Consider the following 22,879-nt stretch of genomic DNA (forward strand, 5'->3'; position numbering starts at 1 on the left):
CCCTGGGTTCCCTAGCTGGCACCACATGGTCCCAGGCTGTGCAAGTCTGGGGATAACTTGATGTGTTAGAGAAGGACGTATGGTCACGTGATTAAGAAACGGGGTTAGATGTCATGGGATCTTATTTATATTCCATGGGTGATATAATGGCACATCTTTTCCTCTGTTTGGCACGGGCGGTCTAATAAGTAGAACAACTTGTGCAGTTTTGCTGTGGGGAGTTGTGCTCTTTCTTCTGTTGTATGTGATGCCATGTATTCCTGCTCTTCTTCCCCAGCTTTGCACAACGCTCTGCCTCAGCAGCCATCGAGACCCAGTAATCGAGCCGCAGCACTACCCCCTAAGCCTTCGCGTCCTCCAGCAGCGTCACCAGCCATAAGCCAGCAGCCCATGCTCCCCCAGCCACCTTTGCCTCAACCTCCCCAGGTCCTCCTGGAGGATGAGGAGCCTCCCACGCCTCACCACAGCCTGCCTCTGAGCACCAGCCAGATGCAGCTCTACCTTCAACAGCTGCAGAAAGTGCAGCCGCAGACTCCTCTCCTCCCTTCAGTGAAGGTCCAGTCGCAGCCTCAACCACCCCTTCAGCCTCCTGCTCATCCCTCAGTACAACAGCAGCAGCAGCAGCAGCAGCAGCAGAGGCCGATGCACATGCAGCCCATGCAATTCCCTCCTCATATCCCTCAGCCTCAGCCACCTCCGCAGCAGCATCCACTCCCGCAGCCAGCTAAACCTCAGCAAGTCATCCAGCACCACCCATCACCACGGCACCATAAGCCCGACCCCTACGCAACTGGTGAGTACTGAAATTTCCCCTCCAAGCTCTTAACAGCAGCGCAGCTAAAATTAGTAACAAATTAAGGGCGGTGGATGCCTGGTTGGAATAGGATTGTTCCACAATCTTCTGAGCTTTGCGAATACTGGTGGTGAGTTGGCATCGGGCTTAGAGCACAGACAGGTCATCAATTAACGTATTGAGTCTCGGAGGAATTCCTTGATCACTTGATAGCCTATTGAGGACTCTAAGCTTTTCTCCTGGGAGCTTAAATCCCAATCCATGGGGGAAACCAACTGTTGTAGGGCTCAAAGTTAGGAAACAGATTCTAACTGGCAGTGCTGTGCCCTGTTAAGATTCATCCCGTCCCATTTCAGCCCAGAAGTCTAGCTGTTCTGCAATCAGGGTACAGTTGGCGAGCTCCATCTAGAAAAGGGGCTTGTTTGCTCCCTTTGGCAGGACATTTGGTTTGTGATTTCATAGTAATAGCATAAATCACCACCTCCCCAGGAGCCGATCAGGCTTCCTGATTCTGTTTGGATTTAAAGTTCTCATGTGCTGTTGGCAGGCATGTTGTGAAGTTCCCCATGAAAGGATTGAAAGTGCATGACTGCCAGCGTAGTATCTGGTAAAAGGAGATAAACTGAAGTTAAGGAGGATGGCTGTTAAGTATTGTTTACTAGCCAAGCACTTTCAGTTGTCCCCTTGAGTAGTTTATTAGATGTTAAAATACAAATAGTTAGAATCTGGTGACAGTCAAACTCTGGAAAGAGCCAGCCTCTCCAGAATAGCCAAGCTAGCATTACAACACTAAACATATACATGTATGCTAGCCCCCAGCAAGTGATCAGCTGGCAAGCACCCTTCTCAAAGTGCTTTCCCTGCCTTAATGACAGCCCTTCAGGAGTATGCTCCAGTGGAGGCTCAGCTGAAAAGGACATAAAGTGCCTATGACTGCGTGAGTGGTTCTACCCAGATTGGGCGAGTGGAAGTCTCAAGCGAAGTGCTCAGACTGGTCCCTGAGACATAGACAGGGCCTTGTCCCTCCTAGCTATGGGCATGTTTTAAACCCTCGTAAGATTATTTGAGCTGATAATGGTGTAGCCTAGTCTCCCTCATAGTGCCCTTGATCAAGAATATTTTCTCTACAATCTCTAACATCCTTTGTTATAGGATAATAGTGTACAGAAAGATGGATATTCATTTTGTGTGTGAAGGACAAATATATTTTTCTCTGTCTTAAATATTTAGTATGAGTTCTTTTTGCTTCTCCTTACCTTTGTGTTGTTTTAGATATGTTATCTAATGACCCCTGGCTGTTGGGTGGAGTGCTGTTTTTTCCTCCTATGCTAAACATTGAACTGTGCGTAGGAGAAATAAGAGGAATGTGTCAGTGGCTTTCAGACATCATACTTTAGGCTGTGACCTTCTCAGATGTCAATGGGTTGAGCAGGATTTCGATGGAAGAGGAGAGGCCTCCAAGAAAAGCCCAGGCATTGCAAAAAGTGTTACAGGTCATTTAGCGATTCAGGAGGTGGTTCTCTTTAGCACCAGGCTGGTGCCCCCAGCAGGGTGCTGCTGGAGTCCTGTCTTTCCAATTAAATGTAAAACTGAGGCTCGCTTTGGTTCATTAAAGAGCTCTAGTTAGGGATGTTTGTCATGGTGCCTTGGTTTAAATTCTAATTGGAATTACTACATCCTGCCTCTTTCAATGCCCCCACCCACCCTCTCTTCTCTCTCTCTCTCCCCCCCGCGCCACCTGTAGTTTCACATGAATGCAGGATTCTTCCATTCCTGCCATAAATCATCATATAGGATTTCTGTGAGCTGTTACAACTCAACCAGGGAGATATAACAATAGAGGGCAGACAAATAAAAAAGGGTGCAGACAAGTGAAATTCAGTTGCCCCCCACCCATAAGACAATCTGCTGAGCACCTCTCTAGTGCCTTAGTGTGTTGGCTGAGTCCAACCAGAACTTGAAAAAGGAAAGTTCACTTCCCTTATAAATTTCAGTGAACAGCAAATGAAATGGATGTCCCCAGGTGCTCCCTCGGTTCTCTGTGCCCTAAAGTGTATGTGTGATTCCTGAACAGAGGTCTTGAGAGAGACTGGGGGCATAGAAATGTAAGGGGAGAGTTTTAAAATAGTAAATGTTCAGTGATTCAATGGAAGAAATTGCACAGGGGAGCTTACAAATTCTTTAAAATATGAATGTGTTTTGGGTGGAGTTTTTCCATTCCTCAGAATGAAGTCCATAGGCTTCATGGCCAAATCCAAAGGGCAATCCAACAAAATCCTTTTCACTTGCCACTGCCCAGTCACCTACAGCCCTTGTGCATTGTGAATGTGCCTGTGACAACCATGGCACTGACCTGACACCAGACAGTAAGAAGGCTGGTGGGAGGTTCCCCCTATCTGAATACCACTCCATGCAAGTCTGGCAGGCTTATGGAGAACAATAAATAGATGCCATTAAGTGTATGGCTGTTTGTGTGCTGATCTGAGTGACAGAGTCCTGAAGTTGCTTCTAAATTAGTGCATGCTGTGTAGCAGTGCAGCCCATGTGACACCTGGAAGTACTGAGGGGTAGGACTAGACTATGGAAACTGCCAAACTGGTGTGGAGTCTTCCTATATTTGTAAGGTGTGCCTGGGTTAAACTCAACCTGCGTGCCGCTCGATCTGACTCAAGGACGAGTTCTCACCTTGGTTAATGTTTGGATAAGCAATAGTGATGACAGGTTAACTGACTGGTGCTGAATTGTTCCAGGTCACTTGAGGGAAGCGCCTTCCCCTCTCATGATGCATTCCCCACAGATGCCCCAGTTCCAGGGTCTGGGCCACCAGTCACCACCTCAGCAAAATATCCAGCCGAAAAAACAGGTAAAGGAAGGCATAGTCTGAATGTGGGGTCCCAAAGGGCCTGCTTTCAAAGCACAGGGTTCCCAACCTGTGTGGGTAGCTTGGGCACATGCTCACAATGGTGCACACTCCATGAGCATGCATTAGAGGCTAGGCCAGCCCCATTGTGGGACCCTCGTGGTGGATTGTTCAGGATGTTACTGGCTCTGTGGATGTGGGATGGACTTACATCAAGGAAGGTGTTTGGATAGTGACTGACCCATCTCAATGTGCTAACATGGCAGGAGCTGAGAGCGCCCTCTGTCGTACAATCCCAGCCCATGGCGGCAAAGGAAGAGAAGATGCATTCACCAGTCATCCGAAACGAAACATTCAGCCCCACGTTGCGACAGGAACCTCCCAAGCACCCAGAGAGCATCAAACCTCCTGCACATATCCAGCAAAGTGAGTTGGAGCCCCTGCGCTGTTAGTGTTGAAATGTATATTTTGGGTGTAACATGGGCTAGTCTGTTTCCCTTTGAAGGCTGAGATGGAGAAATGGACTGCTCATCATGATGAAAGCCTGAGAGTCTACACCTCGGTCTATTGGCCTGCCCTCGACAGTGGGGAAGGAAGGGACAGGATCACTCCCTAAATGCTCTAGGAAACTCAGACACCCTGGCAGCCTGCAGGAATGGTCTTTTGCCCTTACCGTGGTGTGTGTGTGTTTCAGGAACAGAAATGAAACCAATGGAGGGTGGTCGGCCTGTAATCAGACCCCCTGAGCAGAATGTGCCGCCACCTGGAGTACAGGACAAAGACAGACAAAAACAGGAACTGAAAACACCCGTCGCCCCTAAAAAGGTAACAGTTCAGCACACCTGGATGCAGTTGGTTTGGGGGAAGGCGTTGTTTAGTGGCCTGGTCTGACCTGCCTACCCTCCAGCATTTGGTCTATATTCTTTGTGCGAATGGGGCACAGGAACTCTAAGCTACTAGGAGAGGCTGAACTCAGTGTAAAGCTCTTAAAAATTCTAAGCCAAAGTTGGCCCTTCTCTAATGGTTTGATCTACTCAGCTAGGTCCCCCATCCTCTTCTGCTTAGGACACAGGTTGGGGTACCTCGAAGTGGACTTGGCCTCATGTCTTATCCCAGATTGAGCAGACCTGTCCCTTCACGCCAGGGTGAGGCTCACCAGAGTAAACTAGTTTTAGTGCTCTCTCTCTCCCTGATGCTGTGCCCTGCAATGGTTTCTGAGCTATGGGGATTAGTACTCAATATTCTGGATGCAAAATAAAATACCGGCTGAATAGCAGCAAAAGTCAAAGCTCACTCGCAGTGTGATCTACTGCTAGGTCACTTAATGACATAAAGGAAAAGGTGGAAAGTCCTTTAACTGTACTGAACAAATAGACACTGGTGCGCAGTCCTGCACTGGGCCATGGGAGATGTGCCTGGTGTCTGATTACTTGGGGAATATGCATGGGTCCATTCCTGGGCCTTGCTCTTCACATCATATGGGAAGAGTGTTCATGTTTCCCTCTCACCACTGGTAACCATTTCAGTTGCCTGAGTTAACGAAATATGCTGTTTGTTTTGGGTGCAGAAAATGGATGCAGTGGATGCATCTTACTACCAGCAGGGGGCTGTCCTGGCCTCCTGCAAGGGTAGAGCAACTCTGTGTGCCATAGAGCCAGTAAGCACAGAGCTATTCTAAAATACACCGAGACACGGTAGGTGAGGTAATAGCTTTTATTGAACCAGCTTCTGTTGGTGGAAGGTACAAGCATTTAAGCTTCACAGAGCTCTCTTCAGGTCTGGAGAAGGAAATCAGACTTCTTCCTTCCCCAGACATGGAGTAGAGCTCTGTGAGGCTTGAAAGCTTGTACCTTCCACCAGCAGAAGTTGGTCCAATAAAATATATTACCTCTCATATGCTGGGGCCAACATGGTTATAACAAGACTTAAAATACCGTTAATTAGGTACATCTGGTCACAGCTTGGGGTCTGGGGAAACAAACATGAGACTCAGTGTGCAACAGCTTTCACCTTTGAGCCTCTGTGTCCCCATTTCTAAAATGATGAGATGATACCTGCCCTGCCCATTGCAGGGGGAAAGGTTGTTTGTGAAGTGTTTTGAGACGTTGAGCTCTGGGTGCATCAGTGCTGTGAGATAGTTTCTTTGGGTGCAATGGCTGCTTGGGAGCTAAAGAAAGACATTGCCATCAGTGTAGCTTAGCTCATATTTGTATGGGTGCTGGAATATTCTTGGAGTCCCAGTTCAAGGATCAATCCCTATAGTAATTAGTTCAGCTTCCTCTGAGAGCTCTTGGTTCACAGAGTAGGCAAGTGTCTCGGGGGTGGGGGAGCACCATTAGCCTCACTGCTTCATGTAGGTTTGGGCCCAATTTTTGAATGTTAAAGAGATTGTACAAGAGAGTTTGGCCTGGCTGAGAGCTGTAAGGACTGATGGCTTCTATCTGCAGATCAGGAACAGCCTGGGCACAGCAGGGCAAGCATCTCCCACCTGTGTCGCTGGGATGCAGAGGGGACTCCCTGTGCGTGGGAAGGGAGCTCAGTCTCTGTGACCCATTCAGCCCTACACTTCTGACCACAAATGGCAGGCACAGAGGTGGTGGTTTGACAATACGGGAACCAGGAGCTGTAAAGTGAGACTACCAACTCATTTCATACATGCCACCGTGAACAGCTTTCAGATGGTAATATCACCTTCTTCAAGTAATGGTCCCTATTTGTGTTCCACTGAGGGGTTAAGCCATGCGCACCATGTGCCCAGAGTTGGAGAATTTGAAAGTAGTGTCTGTTGGTCCTTTCATGCGCCCTGGATCACCTTGTGCTTCATCCAAGGTGTTAAAGGGAGGGGCTGACCAACCGCATCTCCAGTTCTTCTCACTGCCGCATGGTTCAGGTCGGAACTTTCAGTGTCCTCCTCTCTGGTGCATCTTTAATTAAGATAGTTGTACATAGTTTTACCCAGTTTTATGGTAGTTTTACCAGTTTATTACAGTTTTTATTGCAGTTTTAGCATTTAGATAAGATAAGATGGGGGCTTGTTTTTTTCCTTCATCCAACACACCACCCAGTACCTGTGTGCAGGTACTGGACTATGCCCAGGATTCTGGGCTTCAAACTCTGCACCTCCTGCACGTGCTTCTTCTCCATCAGTGATGAACCCAATACTGTCTCTACCGCTTGGGGGAAGCTCACATCACATCCAGGTGCAGTATTTGCCAATCCTTTCCCAGCCACCCCAAAAAAGACCAGATCCTCCGCTTCCAAAAGCACCACATGGAGCTTGCCATGAGGCCTCAGTCGGATCCAGGCAGAGAAACTCCCCCTGTGTATCAGCCTGAATCAGCGAGGAACGCGCACCTCCCATTACCACATCCAAAGCCAGTACCGGCAGAACCACCCCCACAAACCCTGTGGCGGGGTCTAACTGGGAGGTAAGGAAGCATACCCATACGCATGGTACTAAGTCTTCCTCAAAGCCAAAGAAAGTGGACGCTCCTTCCATGAGTTCGAGCCATGGGGATGGAGCTCTCACTAAGTCCCATAGGCATGAGAAGAAGTTCCACAAGCAATGGAATCTGGTACTTCCAAGCACCTGTCCAACAGTACCATCATCACAAACCCTCCACAAGACATGGAATCCTCCTGTTCTGGGAAAGTCCATGCCACCGGCACTGATACGAGCCCAGGGAAAGGGTGCCTGTGACACCGGGGAGATGTGGAATTGTACCTGAACCCCAGGACATGTTCGCCTTGCCGGACCCAAAGTCACCCCAGCCAGCCAGCCCTTCCACCTTTAGAGAGAGGATTTCTCCACCTCAGGATATGTCCCCAGTACAGGTCCTCTCACCATCTGCTCCGATGGTCTACACCCTCCGCTGGTTCTGACGGTACCACTATTTGAACCAGTCTGCCTTCTCCTCCTCTGAAGAATCGGAACCAGGAGAGGAACCAGCTATGTCCTATCACCCCTACGTGTCTTCACAGAGACTGCTACATCCATGGCAGCATCCACCATTTCAGTGGTCTCAGAGCCATTGGTACCGTGGGGGCCACCACAACCTTCCTCAGATCTGGCCTATTGGATATACTGGGGACCTGGTCCCAATACCCTCCCCCCTGGAACCAGCCTGGTCCACAGAACATTTTACCTGCCTCCTGCTTAAAGGCTCCTTCTAGCAGACTCTTAGATCTGTTGGTAGAGGAGGAACACTTCAGTCTGGTCCCAGCAGTGCTGCAAGAATTGGTAAGTTTTCCCTCTTCGTCTCCAGATGAAGCAGTGACTGCAGCATCCTCTTCACCTCTGGATGACTTCAGGCAATTTCAAGGAACTGTTGCAGAGATTTTCAAGGGAACTCCAGTTTCCGCTGGAAGAAATCTAGGACCCCGGGACCAGCCACAATTGCACTTCCTATTACTGAAGCTATTCTGGAGCCTGCCAGGACCATGTGGCACACCTCTCCCACATGTATGGCTACCCCAGAGGGGCCAAAAAGCATTACGTTCTTGCTAAGGGGTCCCCCCCTTTATTTTTTTATTTTTTACATTCTCCTCCAAACACCCTAGTTGTCCAGGCAACGACTGCACAAGCCAAGCAACAGCACCTTCAATCTACGCCTGATAAGGAGGGCAAACATTTGGTCCTTTTGGGACGCAAGGTGTTTTCCTTAGCCAGCCTTCAATTCTGTATTGTGAACTCTCAGGCATTACTAGTCAAGTGCGACTTCCTGAATTACAGCAAGTTCCAGGAATTTACTGATAGCCTGCCACAACACGATTGGGCTCACTTTCAGGCCCTTATTGAGGAAGGGAAGCTGATAGCCAGAATAACCCTCTAGTCGGGGGTAGATGCAGCAGATACCTCTTGCAGGGCCATGGCTACGACCATAGTTATGCGTAGAATGTCTTGGCTCCATTCCTTTGGTTTCTTCTTCGAGTGCTTGCTCATGTGTATTCCATAGTAGGTGTGCATGCTCGCCACGTGCACCGGTGCCGGAAGTTTTTCCCTCAGCAGTACCCATAGGGGGAGCGCTGCTGTGACCCCTGGAGTGGCGCCTCTATAGCGCACTATAAGGGGAGCTGTGTGCTCCCCCCACCCTCAGTTCCTTCTTGCCGCCAGTGGCGGTGCATCGGAACTACTTGCTCCAGCTTTGCTGCAGCTCGTACCAGAACTCGTTTCGTTGTTAGTAGTACCTGTGTGTATTAGTTCAATAAAGTTTCAGCTTAGTTAGTTAGCGTTCGGGCCGGGGCATGCTCTGGGCCCCAGGGTTTAGATCGTGCGAGCCTTGCAGGTGTTCGATCATAGAATATCATAGAATATCAGGGTTGGAAGGGACCTCAAGAGGTCATCTAGTCCAACCCCCTGCTCAAAGCAGGACCAATTCCCAACTAAATCATCCTAGCCGGGGCTTTGTCAAGTCGGGCCTTAAAAACCTCCAAGGAAGGAGACTCCACCATCTCCCTAGGTAACGCATTCCAGTGCTTCACCACCCTCCTAGTGAAATAGTGTTTCCTAATATCCAGCCTGGACCTCCCCCACTGCAACTTGAGACCATTGCTCCTTGTTCTGTCATCTGCCACCACTGAGAACAGCCGAGCTCCATCCTCTTTGGAACTCCCCTTCAGGTAGTTGAAGGCTGCTATCAAATCCCCCCTCATTCTTCTCTTCTGGAGACTAAACAATCCCAGTTCCCTCAGCCTCTCCTCATAAGTCATGTGCTCCAGACCCCTAATCATTTTTGTTGCCCTCCGCTGGACTCTTTCCAATTTTTCCACATCCTTCTTGTAGTGTGGGGCCCAAAACTGGACACAGTATTCCAGATGAGACCTCACCAATGTCGAATAAAGGGGAACGATCACGTCCCTCGATCTGCTGGCAATGCCCCTACTTATACAGCCCAAAATGCCATTAGCCTTCTTGGTAACAAGAGCACACTGTTGACTCATATACAGCTTCTCATCCACTGTGACACCTAGGTCCTTTTCTGCAGAACTGCTACCTAGCCATTCGGTCCCTAATCTGTAACAGTGCATGGGATTTTTCCATCCTAAGTGCAGGACTCTGCACTTGTCCTTGTTGAACCTCATCAGGTTTTTTTTGGCCCAATCCTCCAATTTGTCTAGGTCCCTCTGTATCCGATCCCTACCCTCTAGTGTATCTACTACGCCTCCTAGTTTAGTGTCATCTGCAAACTTGCTGAGAGTGCAGTCCACACCATCCTCCAGATCATTAATAAAGATATTAAACAAAACCGGCCCCAGGACAGACCCTTGGGGCACTCCGCTTGAAACCGGCTGCCAACTAGACATGGAGCCATTGATCACTATCCGTTGAGCCTGACGATCTAGCCAGCTTTCTATCCACCTTACAGTCCATTCATCCAGCCCATACTTCTTTAACTTGGCGGCAAGAATACTGTGGGAGACCGTATCAAAAGCTTTGCTAAAGTCAAGGAATAACTTATCCACTGCTTTCCACTCATCCACAGAGCCAGATACCTCATCATAGAAGGCAATTTAGGTTACTTAGGCACGACTTCCCCTTGGTGAATCCATGCTGACTGTTCCTGATCACTTTCCTCTCCTCTAAGTGTTTCATAATTGATTCCTTGAGGACCTGCTCCATGATTTTTCCAGGGACTGAGGTGAGGCTGACTGGCCTGTAGTTCCCCGGATCCTCCTTCTTCCCTTTTTTAAAGATGGGCACTACATTAGCCTTTTTCCAGTCATCCGGGACCTCCCCCGATCGCCATGAGTTTTCAAAAATAATGGCTAATGGCTCTGCAATTCGATGCCTAGAAGTGACCTGCACGCCGACTGTCTCCGCTGCTTGGGCGAATCTCACATCAGCGACCGCTGTAAAATCTGCAGGTCCTTTAAACCCAGAACTAAAAAAGAGAGACATTAGACTTCGGGCCCTTCTCATGGAGTCAGCACTGGCCCCAACCCCGGTGCACCGAGCAGAATCGGCACCGGGCACTTGGTCTTCGGTGCGCAGCGATCTCCCGGCACCTTCCGATGGCCGGCACCGCTCCCCGTCCAAGAAGCAGAGAAAGGCCCTGTCCTCTCAAAGGCATTGAGAGAAAGCAAGAGGTGAGGCTAGACCCACATCAGGCAGCCCCAGTTCCCCCCCCGGGGCTCTAGAGCTCCGACTCAGGTTGAGCGGAGCAGCCCGGTTGTGTCTACTCAGTTGCTGCCGCTGGGCTCTCGACAGTCAACACCGACCCAATGCCAATCCCGGTCAGGGGATCGCTCTCGGGCCCGCTCGCCGCTCAGTGTCCTGTCAGGACACAGCCTCCGCTTTCTTCGCCCAACTGGTTGTCTGGTCGGGTGCCGTCTGAGCGAAGTTCCAGGCACTGCTCCACGCCAAGTACAGAGTATTGGTAGGACGGGCAGACACCGTAGATGCTCCTATTCTCGGAGGAGCTACCGAAGCCGCTCCCGGCATGGGCGTCGTTGCCGGTCTCGCTTCAGCTCTCTCACATCGAGGCACCGTGCCCACGGCTCCTGGCGGGGATCGCCAGCTCCGCATCGTCACGGATCCAGGCGTCGAAGCGTCTCGAGGAGTAGCATCTCGAGGCGGCACCGTTTGTCGACATTGGAGTCCCGGTCCCATGGCAGACGTTGCTCTCGGTATCACCGCTCGTACCGCTCCCACGGCACCGATAGGTCGTTGGTAACCTCGGCCTACAGGCAGTGCCCTACGACTCAGCCGGGCCAACCTGACCAGCTGGTGCTACCGGTGCCGCACCAGAGTCAATGGCAAGGGCCCCTGTGGCAAGGCCAGTGGTGCCATTGGACCCCCGGCCCCCTGTGCATGCCCAGCAAGGCCCTCGGTCAATAGCCGGGGCATCGGAGGCCCCTTCAGCCACACTATCCAGACCCCCGAGGGATAGATCGGTGGATCATGGATCCTCGGCACCGCACGAGGAGTCCGACCAAGGGGTGGATCCCGTGGCACCGGCCGACGTGCAGAGCCCCGTACCGGCCCCCTCCCCTGCACCAAATGACAAAATTGCAGCCCCACCCCCCTCCGCACCGCAGGAGGACTTCAGGGCTCATCAGGTGCTACTAAAGCAAGTTGCATCCTGTCTCCAACTCCAAGCTGAGGAGCTGGGGGGACCCTCAAACTCACTGTTTAATGTGCTCTCATCCTCGGTACCAGGCAGAGTGGCCCTCCTGCTGCACAAAGGGGTGGCTAACATCTCCAATGCCCTCTGGCCAACACCGGCCTCCCTCGTCCCACTATCAAAAAAGGCAGAGCGCAAATACTTTGTGCCCACGAAAGGGCACAAATACCTTTATACTGGCCCGGCCCCCAACTCCCTAGTGGTGGAGTCCGTAAATCATGGGGAAAGACGGGGTCAACCAGGACCCACACCCAAAAATAAAGACTCTAAAAGACTTGACTCGTTTGGCAGGAAGCTTTATTCGTCAGCCAGCTTCCAGCTCCGGGTGGCCAACCACCAGGCCCTCCTCAGTTGATATGAGTTTAACTTGTGGGGGTCACTGCCGAAATTCGAGCCCTCCCTTCCGGAGCGCGAAAGGAAGGATTTTAAGGTGCTGGTGGAGGAGGGCGCGGCCGCCGCGAAGGCTGCTCTGCAGGTGGTGGCGGATGCAGCTGACATAAATATCCTGGAACTCTGAGCTGTAAGAAAGGCATGCCAATCCTTTCTTCTGTTTATTCACTCCCATCACGGTCTCCTCATATCAGACAACACTACTGCCGTTTCCTATATCAACAAACAGGAACATGGTGGGCCGCTCTATGCACAATCTCTGCAATTGGTTCATCAATCACCAGATTCTCGTGTCTGCAGGCTGTCATCCAGGGACACAAAATGTAGTCTCGGACTCGATCAACAGACGTTTTGCAATGCCCACGAGAGGGAACTTCACAATTCAGTAGTACACAGCATCTTCACCTGACGGAGGACCCCGACCAGAGACCTATTCACATCACAAACTAACAGCAAATGTACCACATACTGCTCCAGAGGAGGCCTCGGTCACCACTCTCAGGGTGATGCTCTCCTGCTCTCTTGGTCAGGCCAAATCAACTACGCCTTCCCGCCTCTACCTCTCCTGCCTCAGGTACTGCACAGGATCTAACAAGACAACGCAATGGTCATTCTGATCGCACCCTGTTGGCCCACGCAATTCCGGTTTCCCAATCTCCTCCACATGTCATTCTGCCCACCAATTCCCCTCCACAACTTCCCCGATCTCCTGACCCAGTACAACAGCGAGATCAGACATCCCAATCCACATGCGCTCCACCTCAGAACATGGTATTTGGATGGTCATTTGCTTTAGCCTGCACGTGCTCTCCTGCTGTGCAAGACATCCTCTCCAGCAGCAGGAAGGACTCCACTAGGCAATGTTACTGAGCCAAATGGAAACGTTTCTCATCTTGGGTCTAACAAAAAGAACTTCTGCCTGAACTGATGGGGATCCCCCTGATCCTGGATTATGTTCTGTCCTTGAAGTCATCAGGTTTTGTCTCAACTCTTTGAGAGTCCACCTGGCAGTGATTAGCGCGTTCTACTGTCCAGTGGAAGGTTGCACTGTCTTTACACACCCACTAACCACTAGGTTTTGGAAAGGCCTCATCACAACCTCTCCCATCCAAATGATCACACCCCAATGATTACCTGAATCTAGTTCCCTCCATGCTAACGGAACCGCACTTTGAACTGTTACCATCGTGCTCTGTCCCTCCTTTCCATGAAAGTTGCTTTCCTTGTTGCTATCACTTCTGCGAGAAGGGTTGGTGAACTTGAAGCTATGATAGAGGACCCGCCTTTTATAGTGTTAGAGAAGGATCATTTCCCTACATCTACACTCCAGCTTTTTACCAAAGGTGGTCTCCCAGTTTCACATCAATCAATCTATTCACTTACCTATTTTCTTCCTGAAACCACACGCATCTGCAGAAGAACATCAACTCCATTCCCTCAATGTCTGATGAGTTCTGGCCTGTTGCTTGCAGAGAACAAAACCAATCAGGAACGCCCCTAGGCTGTATATGTTGCAGTAGCAGAAAGACTCGGGGTGAGCCCTCTCCACCTAGAGGATCTCTAAATGGATTTTGGGTTGCATTTCACTCTGCCACCAACTGTCAGGCCTACCTATCCCCACAGGGGTGCAGGCTAACTCCACGAGAGCTCAGGCTTTGACCATGGACTCCCTTCAGTTAGGGACAATGTAGAGCGGCTACAGGGAGTTCTTACACACCTTTGCAGCACACTGTCTTAGTGCAGGACTCAGTGGCAGATGCCTCCTTTGGATGGCAGTTCTCCACACAACCATTCCTTCCTCATCCTTGCACCCTCTTCCAACTTAGGTACTGCTTGTTAATCACCACCAGTGGAATAATAGGAATCATCACTCGAAGAAGAGGTGGTTACTTGCATGTAATTGGAGGTTCTTTGAGATGCGTGGTCCCTATGTGTATTCCACTTCCTACCCTCCTTCCTCTCTGCTACGCATCTGTCTGATTCGTGTTGGAGAAGGAATTGGCGACACGGTCCGGTTCGACTCACCCTTTATCACCTCGGCTGGAAGCGCAAGGTGAACCAGGGCGCATGCACGGACCAATGCACACTACTTTCAAAAGCTCTGATTGCAGGCGCATGGTTCGCATGCGTAACCCCTCAGTGGAATACAAACATGGACCACACATCTCGAAGAACCTCCAGTTATAGGTAAATAACCTCCTCTTTCAGTAACTATCAGTCTGTGCTGGATTGAAACAGGTCATAAGTGCTGAAGGTTCCCTTCAGCAAATGATTTTTGGGGAGTTCTGTGGCCTCTTACTGTGACTCTGAACTTAACCATAATGCCTAGCACTAAGGTTCATGCCAGACTCATCATGCTTCTGTGTGCTGTTAACATTAGCTGGGAGGCTTTGTCTGCTAGCTATGGCCCAGTTCAACACTAATGCTGCCTTCTTGACTTCACAGGATCTGAAAATAAAGAACATGGGCTCGTGGGCAAGCTTGGTCCAGAAACCCCTCACGACTCCATCCTCCACAGCAAAGTCCTCCAGCGATAGCTTTGAGCATTTCAAGAGGGCAGCGCGGGAGAAAGAGGAGCGGGAGAAGGCGCTCAAAGCTCAGGCAGAACAGGTGGAAAAGGAGAAGGAGCGGCTGAGGCGGGAGCAGGAAAGGATGAGGTGAGAGGCCTGCACATCTGTATTTCATTGCTCCTAAAGCTGGTCTCCCCAGGGTACCGAGGTGTGTGAATGGGGTTATGTCCCCACTGGGGACAGTCGCTTCCTCTTTTTGCTTCACTTCTCAGCTTGGTGCCTTGGAGCCACTGCTGATTCGTTGGGAAAAGACAGGTTTTTCAGCATGATCAACCAGAAGACAGTGAGGGTAAAGCTGTCTCCACTGCCCTTTTGAGGGGTATACCAGACATGGCCCTGTTGTCTAGGCCACCTTTTCTCTAGCTCCCTTGGGTTGTACCTGGGCTCTGTTAGCCTAGACGCGTGGCAGCACTTACATGCAGCAGTGCAGGAACTCTGAACATAATCAGTGGGTGTAATATAGCCACCGCTTCCATGGTGGGCTCACGAGAAGATGGGCTCCTTGCCCACTCAGGAGCCCAATGCAAGTTGTAGAGTTCCAGCATCATACTCTGTTCACAGTTCATACCACTGAGGTATCTGGGTGTGCCAGCTGGATAACAGCTGCGGTTTCCTCCTTCTCTAGCTGACTAACTGTACTGTTAAGCAAGAAGCAACATGAGCAAGAATCTCTTGATGCACTAAGCACTTCCCATTCCACAGCGTGGGGGTCGCAAAATGAGTGGCTTGACTATGCAACAAACTCCACAGGGAGAAACCCCTTAGCTGCCCATTCTCCAACTGGGATCCCCAGGGAGCACTTGCTGGGGGAGATGGCTGGACACATGGTGCTGGCTGCTCTTCCTCGTTTCCAGTTGCTACCTGGCATTAAAAATGTAATACATTGAGTCCTTTCCTGAGAGACTTCACTATGTCAGTGATTGCTGGAGTTCCCACAGGAAGGTTATAGGATCACAGAGGGGAGGCATCCATGAGACGCTCTAAGGTGCCACAAGGACTCCTGTTCTTTTTGCTGATAGACTAACACGGCTGCTACTCTGAAATCTAAGATACGGGTCACACTAGGAACAAGTTTAAAACAGCCAAATCAGAGACCTCCCTTCCCACTCTCCTCACACAGTCCTTCATCACAGCAATGGTGAGCCAGCCCATGGATGGAAGAAGGACCCAGCAGTTTAAGAAACTTCTATGCCTTATGGGGTTGCACAAAGCGCCCCACCATTCTAATGACACTTTTGGGTCTTGGCAGGAGTCGTGATGATGAGGATGCCCTGGAGCAAGCTCGCAGAGTTCAGGAAGAAGTCCGAAGACGCCAGGAGCAGCAGCAGCAGCAGCAGGTGTCAGCTGCAGCCTCTGCGCCCCAAGCACAGAGCTCTCAGCCACAGTCCTCTCAGTCTATGCTGGATCAGCAGAGAGAGATGGCCAGAAAACGGGAGCAGGAGCGAAGGCGCAGAGAGGCGGTGAGTGGGGTGGGGGGGGAATACTGGGCACTCTGATGGGGGGCAATTTGAGGCAGATGTTCAGGCAGTGAGCTGAGTGACAGAGCATCGCTCTGCACTTTAATTGATAGTCCTAGAGCACGCTGGGTTTATCGGCCAGGGGTTACAAGCAGGCCAGAGTGCTTTTGCTGGGATGCTGACCCCTTGGTGAACTGAGTGAAGACTCCCAACTTGAACAGATTGGCAGACAACTGTGCCAGGAGACTTAGGTCTTTTATAGGGCAAAAGTACTAGATTATACCAGTAAAAAGTTTAGGTAGCCCAGCAAAATCCCTGGCCCCTAATGCCACCCATTGAGTCAAGTGCAGCATCCCTGCAATGTGCTCCCGTGAGCATCAATCCTGCAGCCTTTGTAATTCTCCTATCTCCTCTCCCCCTTCAGATGGCAGCTACTATCGACATGAATTTCCAGAGCGATTTGTTGGCAATATTCGAAGAGAATCTTTTCTAATAGCGCCTGGTTTTCTTCTCCTGACTCTTTAATTTCCCGGCGAATCTTTGACTCTCCATAGTGTTCATGGCGGCTGGGAGGGGGAGCATTCCTGCAGCCCTTCTGCATGTCTGACCATTGCAGATCTTTCAGTCGAGGCCTCCGAAGGATCAGCACAGTCTGCCTTACAGTTTGACTTTTGCCCCCCCTCACACACTGAAGAAAGACCGACCAAGACAAGCCAACTACATACTAGGTTTGATTGGACGTGCAGCTGCTGGGAAGGGTGCCCTGATCACTCGACATTCTCTATGCCAAACGTATTCACAGTATATCCAGGACTTCATGTTCTTCACACCTTTTCTATCCATAAAGGTTCTAAGTTACAGAATGTCTATGAATAAACAGTGCTGTGTCATGACAGCAAGAGATGCTCTTCACTGAGAGGCTGCCTATGGGAGTATCCTGGCAAGAATGGGAGACCTGGGGTCCAGCTGGGAAAATACACAAGCTGTGTCTGGTCCTTTCATCACTGGCTTTGCCTTTAACTTAATTTCCCACAAGCCTTTAGCTGGGAGCCATTCTCTGTAAGTGTTCGCTTGTGAAAAAGGGAATAGTACAGTGGAGGTGTCAAGTGAAACTGGCCATTTGAGTGAGGTTTTTGTTTTAGCATTGTGTGGAGGTCCGGGAATTGGAGCTAGACTACCAACCAAAGTCAGTTTCTTTCAGTCTGTTTTTTTCCTCCAGGCAGTTTGTTACTGCTCAACTCTTGACTGGGTATTAATTGTCTCGTTGTTCTAGAGTGGAGTGGAGAAACCAGTAACACCAGGGGAAGCGACCACCCTGTCACTAGTGTTTGACTGTGGCTGTATTGTATAGTGACTATAGTTGGCATATATTTGTTTGAGGGTTTTGGTGAGCCACCAAACTCGGTGTAAAAACACTGCTTATATTTTGCTCAGTTTCAAACTTTTAGTCTATATTTTTAACTGTAAAACCAGAAAGCTGCATTTTGGTTTTTTTTAAATGTCATAAAATATGATTAAAAAAAAAGAAAGTTTTTATACCTAAAAGAAGTGGCTGAGAGGAGGGCAAGTGGAAGCGGCAGTTTTGGAAAGGCTCCTTCCACCACCTACCAAATCTCACTAGCAGCGGGCGTTTTCCCATGCGCCTTCAGTGTGTGTTCTTTTAATTTTATTCTATGAACCGTTAAAACGTTATGTGCCATAAATACCCACTATACAGTACAATACTGGTGTGTCCGTATGGGGTGAGCGCTGGAGTAATTGATTGGTTTTACTTAAATACAGTGAATATGCATTTGGTCTGTACTGATCATGGAATAAACTCATCTCTTTTTTTTTAAAAGATGGTGTCGTACTGACATTTCTTTGAATCCTATTTGTGATTAAGTTGTTTAAAGGGGTGAGGATTGTTGAGGAAAGGTTGTCCCTATCTTCTGACTGTGCTCTAGGGGAAAGGAAGGAGTTCTCACGCTCCTGTCCCCATCCTGGGGGGAAGCTTGTCCTAGGTAGCCAGTGTGCATTTTCCCTCCTAAACGAGGGCTAGGAGAGCTGCCATGCTAAAGCAACACAATCCTGGACAAGGTGTAGTGAGGCTGAACTTGTGTGAAGGCTTCATCCTGCTGTTGGCCCCCCTCTCTCACCCAGAGGGCGCATCAGGGCCCCAAGCACTGACACCCACAGCGTCTCAGACAACCAGTGCAGTCCCTTCCCAATTTCTGAGATTGTGATGCAGACGTAGCTGACACTATGTAAAGCAAGCACAAGAGCCTGCCTGACTCCAGAGTGACGTTTGTCCCACCGAGCAAGAGCTGGGATTCTCCAAGCCTTGGCCAAGCTATTCATTTTGAGAGCTGATGGCTTCCATTGATACTTGCTTGCTGAGGTTTGAATGTGGGGGTTGGATGATGGGGCGGGAGGGCCTTCTCTTCACATTCCAGACCTAGTTCAGTGTGAGAACTGGGTGCAGCTATCCCTGGGAAGATCCAGTCAGGACAGGGGACAGATTAGCCGGCACTAGTATGGATAAACTCCACTTTGCTGTTGTCTCAGTGACCAAGCAAGCGTTGAAATAGCAGCCTCGGGTTGTAGGGTTTGACTGTCTGCCATAAGTGACTTCAGTGTTTTCGAAGCTACTTTCTTGTCATCCCTTAGAGCTCTCTGCTGCCAGTGGGGAGGGGATACGTTTAAAAGAAATCAGCCTGTTAAGTTTCTCTTAGCTAACATGATCGACCTAGTGATGTGTGAGCCGGCTGGGGTAGTGGGGAGGCTGCAAGAAAGTCTAGAAATCCATCCCATAAACCTGCCCAAGTCCATCCCCTACCCCCCACTCTAATGAAACAACACTCAGTCAAACCTGACAGGCTCCTCCCGATCGAAACTGGTACTGACCAAGAGAATGGTCAGGACATGCAAGTCTCTCATCTCTGTAGCTCTTAATCTCTGGCCTCCCCACTGTGCTATCCTTAGTCGCAGGCAAGACCAGAGAAGCAGAGTGCAGGATTTGTCTGGTGATGGCATGAGGAATAGTTCTTGATTCTATCTGATTATCATAGGGAGCTTATTAACTGCATCAGGTGAGGATCTGTCTGGGTTTGGGAATGTAGAGCCCCACTTTTCTCTTGGCTATTTCAGGAAATCATCCCAGTGAACTGCCTGTCTCATTAGAGCCCCTTGGTGTCTCTACTGGAAAAGTCCTGATTTCCTTTGCCTGGGAGAACCTGCACCAGGGAACTTCATTAGCAGCTGATCCTGCTGCTGTTGCAAAGAGAAACCCAAAAGAGCAGCATCCCTGTTCTCCTTGCTTGGCAGAGCCCAGGCCAGACCAGTGACTGGCTGCAGCTTAGCCTCAGAGCTCAGTGGGTTTGTTTAGATGAGATGTGCCAGTGTGGATCAACAAGTGGTGGCTGCCTTTAACTTTAAAATACAACTGCAATCTGAAAGGTCCCAGTATCCTGTGCTCATGCTAGTGGCCTGGCCAAGATCATTGCATGCTGGGACTTGTAGTATTCTTGTGAGCCAAGGCCCCCCACCCATGATGATAATGGACACAACTGGCATCATTTTATGCAAATTAGGAGCCACCCTTATGTTGCTGGCAAATGTTTGATGGGGCCTCAGGTTGGGCAAAGTGTGGGCAGGCTCTCTTGGCTTGGGCAGATTCTCTATGCTGTGCCGAGCAGGGGAATAGGGGTTATGCTTGATTTTACTCTGATCCCCAAGAATTGGCAGGAGCAAAACCTCATGGCACTGTAGGGCATGGAAGAGAGGTAGGGAACGTGCCATTCCCATGTCCCGAGGGCTAGGAACAGTCACTTCTTACAGTCCTTTCCCAAGGCTTCAGCTGCATCCTGTGTCACAGTCTGTAAATTGCCTCTGGATTTCAATCTTTCTTTGGTTGTGCATAGTGGGGGAAATCTGAACCTTTGGCTTCTCCTCTAACCTCTTCCAACGACGTCTCTTGAACCTCACGCAGAACCATGGGGTGAGCTGCTTCCATCTCTCACCCTTCTTGGGCAGTATTCCTCTTTCCACACTCTCTCCTCTTCTTATGAAAGCACTTTGGGTGATCATCTCCTCCCTCCTTTAATTTTAAGCTCAGGGTTTCCGGGTATTTTTAAGTGCACATCCGCTGTAAGAGTGACCACACACACACTCATCGCAATTGTACATAAAATCCACCACATTGCAAACAAGAAAACAAACCAGTTGGAAGTGCTGGAACTTCTAAGAGAGCACCCTAGGTTGTAAAATAAAGAAAACAAATATTATATAATTTATATGTATGCAAAGAACAAACCCCCCTGTATCTAGTCAATAGCGATATTAGTCCTTTTTTTAATGTTCAGCCCTTTTTTGCATTTGAAATTTGCCAAACCTTTATCGTCAGTAGTTAATAATTCGGAGTAGCGGTAGCATTTTTTAGACTGGTGGGTTAATCCAGTAGTCTGTTTCTTTCCCTTTCTTGCTCACCTCTGTATTGTTTGCAAATATCTGGAAACGTTTACAGGTTGCACCTACATACTCTGTAACTTTAAATATTTTTTTAAGTTGTACTCTTCTTGTTCTATTCTGTGCATTTTTTTTGTTTGTTTTTACACGTCGCCGAATGATGACCATAACGTGGTATCTTTAGCTGGAGAAATGATTCCTTCAGGTTTTTTTCTGCCAAAGGTGGTTGTGGTTTTTTTTGTTTTGGTTTGGTTTTTTTGCTATTCTCATGTTTTTTTTCCCTGTTTTACTGTGTGTGTTTATAATTGGGTTGTAATTCAGATGATACACTATTTAATTTTCCCCCACCCCATCCCCTTGTGTATGATTTAACAGTTATGGACATTAGAATGCATCTTCTTGCTATAGAAGTCTAGTCTAAATGATGTAATCCTGGTTATTTTCTCCTCCTCTTTAATCCTGTACAAAAGAATAAGAGAAACGTACAATCCCACTGTACTTTTTGCACGGAACGCTTGGCAAATAATTCTGTCAGTGAATTTGAGACTTGTATTAAACACTTTAGACATTTGTAGAAGGGAATTCATAGAGTTTTCACTTATATACTAAAGGTTTTTTTGTGCGGTTCTCATTGCAAAAATAAACATTTGTACTGAATATAAAGCTAAAACTACTTTGTCTGAAATTCTATCTGGTTTTCTGCATTGAGACTGGATTCCCCCCAAGACTGCAATAGTGTTTGGGCCCCAGCTCCATAAAGGGCTTATTGCAGGATCGACACCTTAATCATCGCGTTTTATATTCCAAAAACCAGCTAACATGGCTAAATTGCAACAGTGCCACCGACCTCATTGATAAAAACCCCCAGCGCTTAAAGCAAGGCAATGGATAGTGCTGGCTATTCTAATCTGTTTGCTGTCACATGGTCAACAATGCACTGGCCAAGAGTCTTCACAGTGATGAAGGGGGCCCAACAGGAGACCCCTTGAAGGAGCCTAGTTTCATGTAAGTGCTAGGTACCCCCTCTGAAAATGTCACTCCTGTAAGATGTATTGGAGCATAAGCTTTTGTGGGTGAATACCCACGTGGTGGAAATTTCCAGAGGCAGGTATAAATATGCAGGCCAGAATCAGTCTGGAGATAACGAGGTTAGTTCAATCAGGGAGGATGAGGCCCTCTTCTAGCAGTTGGTGTGAAAACCAATACGTCTGTTAGTCTATAAGGTGCCACAGGACTCTCTTGTTGCTTTTTACAGATCCAGACTAACACGGCTCCCCCTCTCATACTTGACTCCTGTAAGATATCACAAACTGGCACCTAAGATCTTAAGTCTGGATTGAATCATGACCATCCCCCTCACATGGGCAGTGCAAGCTTCCTGCTGTCCTGAAAGGCTCTGCTCCTTGCTCTAAATGCTTGTGTTTTGGAAATGGTGCGATATTGTATGAAGTACATTGTGGTCGTTCAACACCTGACCGAGGGTGCAATCCCTGGCCCTGCTGATGTCAGTGGCAACACCCCCAAAGAGTCACACAGCTCCTTTCACTATGAACATTGAGAAGGAAAATCCCAAATAAGTGTCAGCCCCAAGACTAGAGCTCAGTTCTCATGGCTTCACAGCTGATGCCACCCAGTGGGGCCATGTGACCTCCCTGCCATGTTACTGACCTTCTCTGGGCTTAATGTCTGAGAACATGGCTAAGGGCGCTCCATTGCACTTGCACAGCACGCTGTTGCCTACATATCTCAAAGTCTTTCACAAAGGTGGGTGAGAATTGTTAGCTCCATTGTGTGGTGGCCTGAAGTCAGCGATTTGAAGTCTGTTGTGGGAGGCCCTGTGCTCTGTTGGCTCAGACCTAGAGCTGCTGCCATCGAGAGCAGAGCTCTTTTCCCCATTCTACCCTGCATTTTCTATGTAACCTTTTTCCAAGTCACTTACGCTGCCTATCTCTCTGTTTCCCCCCACTGGAAAATGGGCTGTGGACATTTCCCTGGGCCAAGGGGCGTTTGGTGGTGAACACAGCAGGAGAAATCATTGCACAAGATCCTAGAGTAGCCTTCCACTGAAATGTCCCGATTGCAGTTTGCAGGTGGGAATCATCCCCAGCACTGGGGGCGGGGGGGCCTTCTGCATCAGCTTGATTGAAAGAAAAGTGCATCTAAACAGACACGGGACTGTTGAAAACTGCCCCCTGGTGTGTACCAGCTACCACTCCCCCTGGGGTTCCAATGCCACCCAG

At 49.2% G+C, this 22,879-nt stretch overlaps 1 protein-coding gene across 31 annotated transcripts in view; it reads left to right on the top strand.

Annotated features, from left to right (window-relative positions):
- BRD4 (bromodomain containing 4) overlaps positions 1 to 21,309 on the top strand; it is a 209,512-nt gene extending 188,203 nt beyond the window's left edge. For 29 of the 31 annotated variants that reach the window (XM_065576384.1, XM_065576374.1, XM_065576368.1 and 26 more), the window contains 7 exons: positions 278 to 793; positions 3,544 to 3,656; positions 3,920 to 4,079; positions 4,348 to 4,478; positions 14,612 to 14,823; positions 15,986 to 16,196; positions 16,618 to 21,309. In XM_065576384.1, the coding sequence (XP_065432456.1) occupies positions 278 to 793; positions 3,544 to 3,656; positions 3,920 to 4,079; positions 4,348 to 4,478; positions 14,612 to 14,823; positions 15,986 to 16,196; positions 16,618 to 16,686 (1,412 nt within the window). In that variant the 3' untranslated portion in view covers positions 16,687 to 21,309. The remainder of the gene's footprint in view (positions 1 to 277; positions 794 to 3,543; positions 3,657 to 3,919; positions 4,080 to 4,347; positions 4,479 to 14,611; positions 14,824 to 15,985; positions 16,197 to 16,617) is intronic. The other 2 variants (XR_010594492.1, XR_010594493.1) reach the window with 1 other exon arrangement.
- Positions 21,310 to 22,879: the final 1,570 nt, after the last annotated feature.

This window comes from Chrysemys picta, chromosome 22 (genome assembly GCF_011386835.1).
Source record: "Chrysemys picta bellii isolate R12L10 chromosome 22, ASM1138683v2, whole genome shotgun sequence".
NCBI classification, from domain to species: Eukaryota; Metazoa; Chordata; order Testudines; family Emydidae; genus Chrysemys; species Chrysemys picta.